This window comes from Egretta garzetta, unplaced genomic scaffold (genome assembly GCF_000687185.1).
Source record: "Egretta garzetta isolate BGI_Z169 unplaced genomic scaffold, ASM68718v1 scaffold330, whole genome shotgun sequence".
NCBI classification, from domain to species: domain Eukaryota; kingdom Metazoa; phylum Chordata; class Aves; order Pelecaniformes; family Ardeidae; genus Egretta; species Egretta garzetta.
Window position 1 is genome coordinate 294996 of NW_009258275.1, and position 2590 is coordinate 297585.

The following is a 2590-nucleotide window of genomic DNA, read 5'->3' on the forward strand; positions in this document are numbered from 1 at the left end:
AGGTGATGTACAGGCGGGAGAAGAGCGAGTACAGGCGCCTGATCCGAGAGGCAGAAGCGGAACCTGAGGAGGAATGGGAAGCGGCAGAGCACAAGGTACCTGCGGCTCAGGAGGGCTACCCGGGGGACGGGAAGGTGGCCAGTCCCAGCCCGAACAGGCTGAACACTTTCCAAGGAGTCCTGAGGAGGCAGCTAAGCCGTTCGGACTCGGAAAGCGGCGCAGAGAGCAGGCAAGTGAACAAACTGACCCTAAACTCTCCCTCGGAGGGCAACAAGCCCAGCGTCCCCATCAGGTCAGACAGCTTTGAGCGCAACGCCCTGCTCATGGACTACATTTTGCAAAGCAAACAGGAGGCAACAACATCTGTTCCCTACGTCCCCAGAGAGAGCAGCAAGGCAGCTGAAAGCTTCGGGCAGGCGATCAGCTTCGCCCCCCAGCCCGACGGCGCTCCGGACCTCTGCCAGAACGGCGAGGAGGATCCGGCCAGGAAGCCCGAGCCAGGCAAGCAGGTAGCGAAGAGCCTGGAGAGAATGGTCTCCGCGGTTGCAAATCCCACCTCGGTGACGAGAGACACGGAAAAGCTTTCGAGACAGAGCAGCAGCCAGCTCCTTGGGAGCCGGGAGCAGCTCGGAGGTGAAGCAGATGCAGGGATGCTCGATTCGTACGGCCAGAAAAGAGCCCCACCGGCCCCTCCTGTCAGGTCCCACAGCAAGGAGAGCCTGGCTCTGAGTATGAGCAAGACCGTGGCGATGACGGAGGCGCTGCTGGAGCCCCGCGGCGACGCGGCGAAGCCTGCCAAGGAGCCGTGGGCAGCCGCAGGCACGGAGCAGCGAGCTGGGGGCAGGACTGCGGGAGGAGGGGGCTCGGAGGAGCCGGAGCGGAAGGGGAGGAAGAGTCAGGAGGATGAGAAAGTGCTTAAAGTTGCCGACGCAAAGAAAACCTTCGAAAAGGCGAAGCCAGCGGAGGGGAAGGCAGCGACGCCACCGCCCAGCGCTGCCAGGAAAGGTGAGGCGTGACGGCTCTGCCGTGGGCAGGCTGCGGACCCCGGCGCCGCCGCGGGCTCAGCGCGGGTGCGGAGCGTGCCGAGGGTGGGGGGGGTGAGGGGGGAACACGGCGGTCATGGGGCTTTTCGGAAAAATACCTGCCTTGTCATAGCCGAGCAAGAGATGGGATGCGCTCGGGGCGCGTTTGGCGAGCCGTGGTGGTACCGAGGCAGGACAAAAAAAATTGGGGATTGATTCATGTCTATGAGCAGCCCGGTGCAGTGAAGCTGGTCTGTGAGAGAGGGATTTGCTTTTTAAGCCTGTCCCGTGTGTAAATCAGTCAAACACCCAGTGCTCCTGTACCCTTTCCATGACCAGACAGGGCGCAGAAGCGCCCATACGATGCTTTCTCCCACTGTCGTGTGTGCTTCATATTCGCCCCTGTCCCTCTGGGCGTTGGGTGAGCCAAGATAATTTTATTTTAGCTATGGCACAAAGAGGAAGCATTGTTGTCCTTAGGTTCTTTCTCTCCTGCACTGTGCCTTGGCTGAATAAGGCTTTTAGGAGAATGACATCAACTCGGAAACCCTTGCGCTGAGAAACGACGGATAACGGAGCTTTGTCGGCGTTTCGCTGGTCAAACGGCGGTTGGGCAGAGATAGGGAGCGATTGGAAGTGAGCCTGTGTCTGAGAGTTGGGTCCTGCAAGGACCTGTCGGCCCCGTGCGGGGGGACTTGCATCTCTTTATTGACAATCTGCAATTGCGGATTTCCTTATAAGGGAAAATAAAGGTTTTAAGGCACAGGAAATCTGCGCTCGCTCTGAATCGAAGAGCGCGTTTGCTTAAAAAATCGGTGTGATTATCCCACGGTGCTTGGTCTGCCCTGCTGCCCATTGCTCTCGTTCACAGAAGTCACAAAACGGCGTCAGAATACGAATATTGCCACGTGGGGTGGGAAGGGGTGTCGGCGATAGCAAAAAGCCTACAACGCTGAAAAATAGATCCTACCCTCTCAGGAAGTGTCTGAAGACACATTCTCATTCTCACGATGTAAAGAAATAGGGTTGTGGAGTATTTGTCACTGCACCCTGTCTGCCCTCTCCGTGCACGAAGCAGTGCTAGCACCGGTGTCATCAGGGCGTCCGGATCCGTGCAGCCTCTCCGCTCCTCCTCGAGTGGGAGATTTGTCCGATTACAGGGTACGGCCGGTGTTTTTGTTGGCCCGATGAGACGGAGGGATGTTTGCAGCAGCAGCGAGGCGTGCATCCTCTGCGGAGGGCACGGGTGGATGCGATGGGCGACCTTATGGAGGCGGGGGGTTGGGAGGGACCTGGAGAAAGCATCCCGAAGGCAACTCTGACTGTGGCTACGTCGCTCCTGAGGCCTCCCCTCGAATGCTGGGGTCAATTTTGGGCCCCTCATTCCCAGAAGGACCTGGGGGGGCTGGAGCGTGTCCAGAGAAGGGCAGCGGAGCTGGGGAGGGGTCTGGAGCCCAAGGCTGCTGGGGAGCGGCTGGGGGAGCTGGGGATGTTCAGCCTGGAGAAGAGGAGGCTGAGGGGAGCCCTCATCGCTCCCTACAACTGCCTGAGAGGAGGGGGGAGCTGGG

General features: G+C 59.5%; 1 protein-coding gene across 1 annotated transcript in view; it reads left to right on the top strand.

The window, feature by feature from the left end:
- The first annotated feature begins 650 nt into the window (after positions 1-650).
- The window catches only part of CORO1C (coronin 1C), a 57366-nt gene continuing 55426 nt past the window's right edge, over positions 651-2590 (top strand). The window contains exon 1 of the mRNA XM_035891324.1: positions 651-1005. Coding sequence (XP_035747217.1) covers positions 651-1005 — 355 coding nt within the window. The remainder of the gene's footprint in view (positions 1006-2590) is intronic.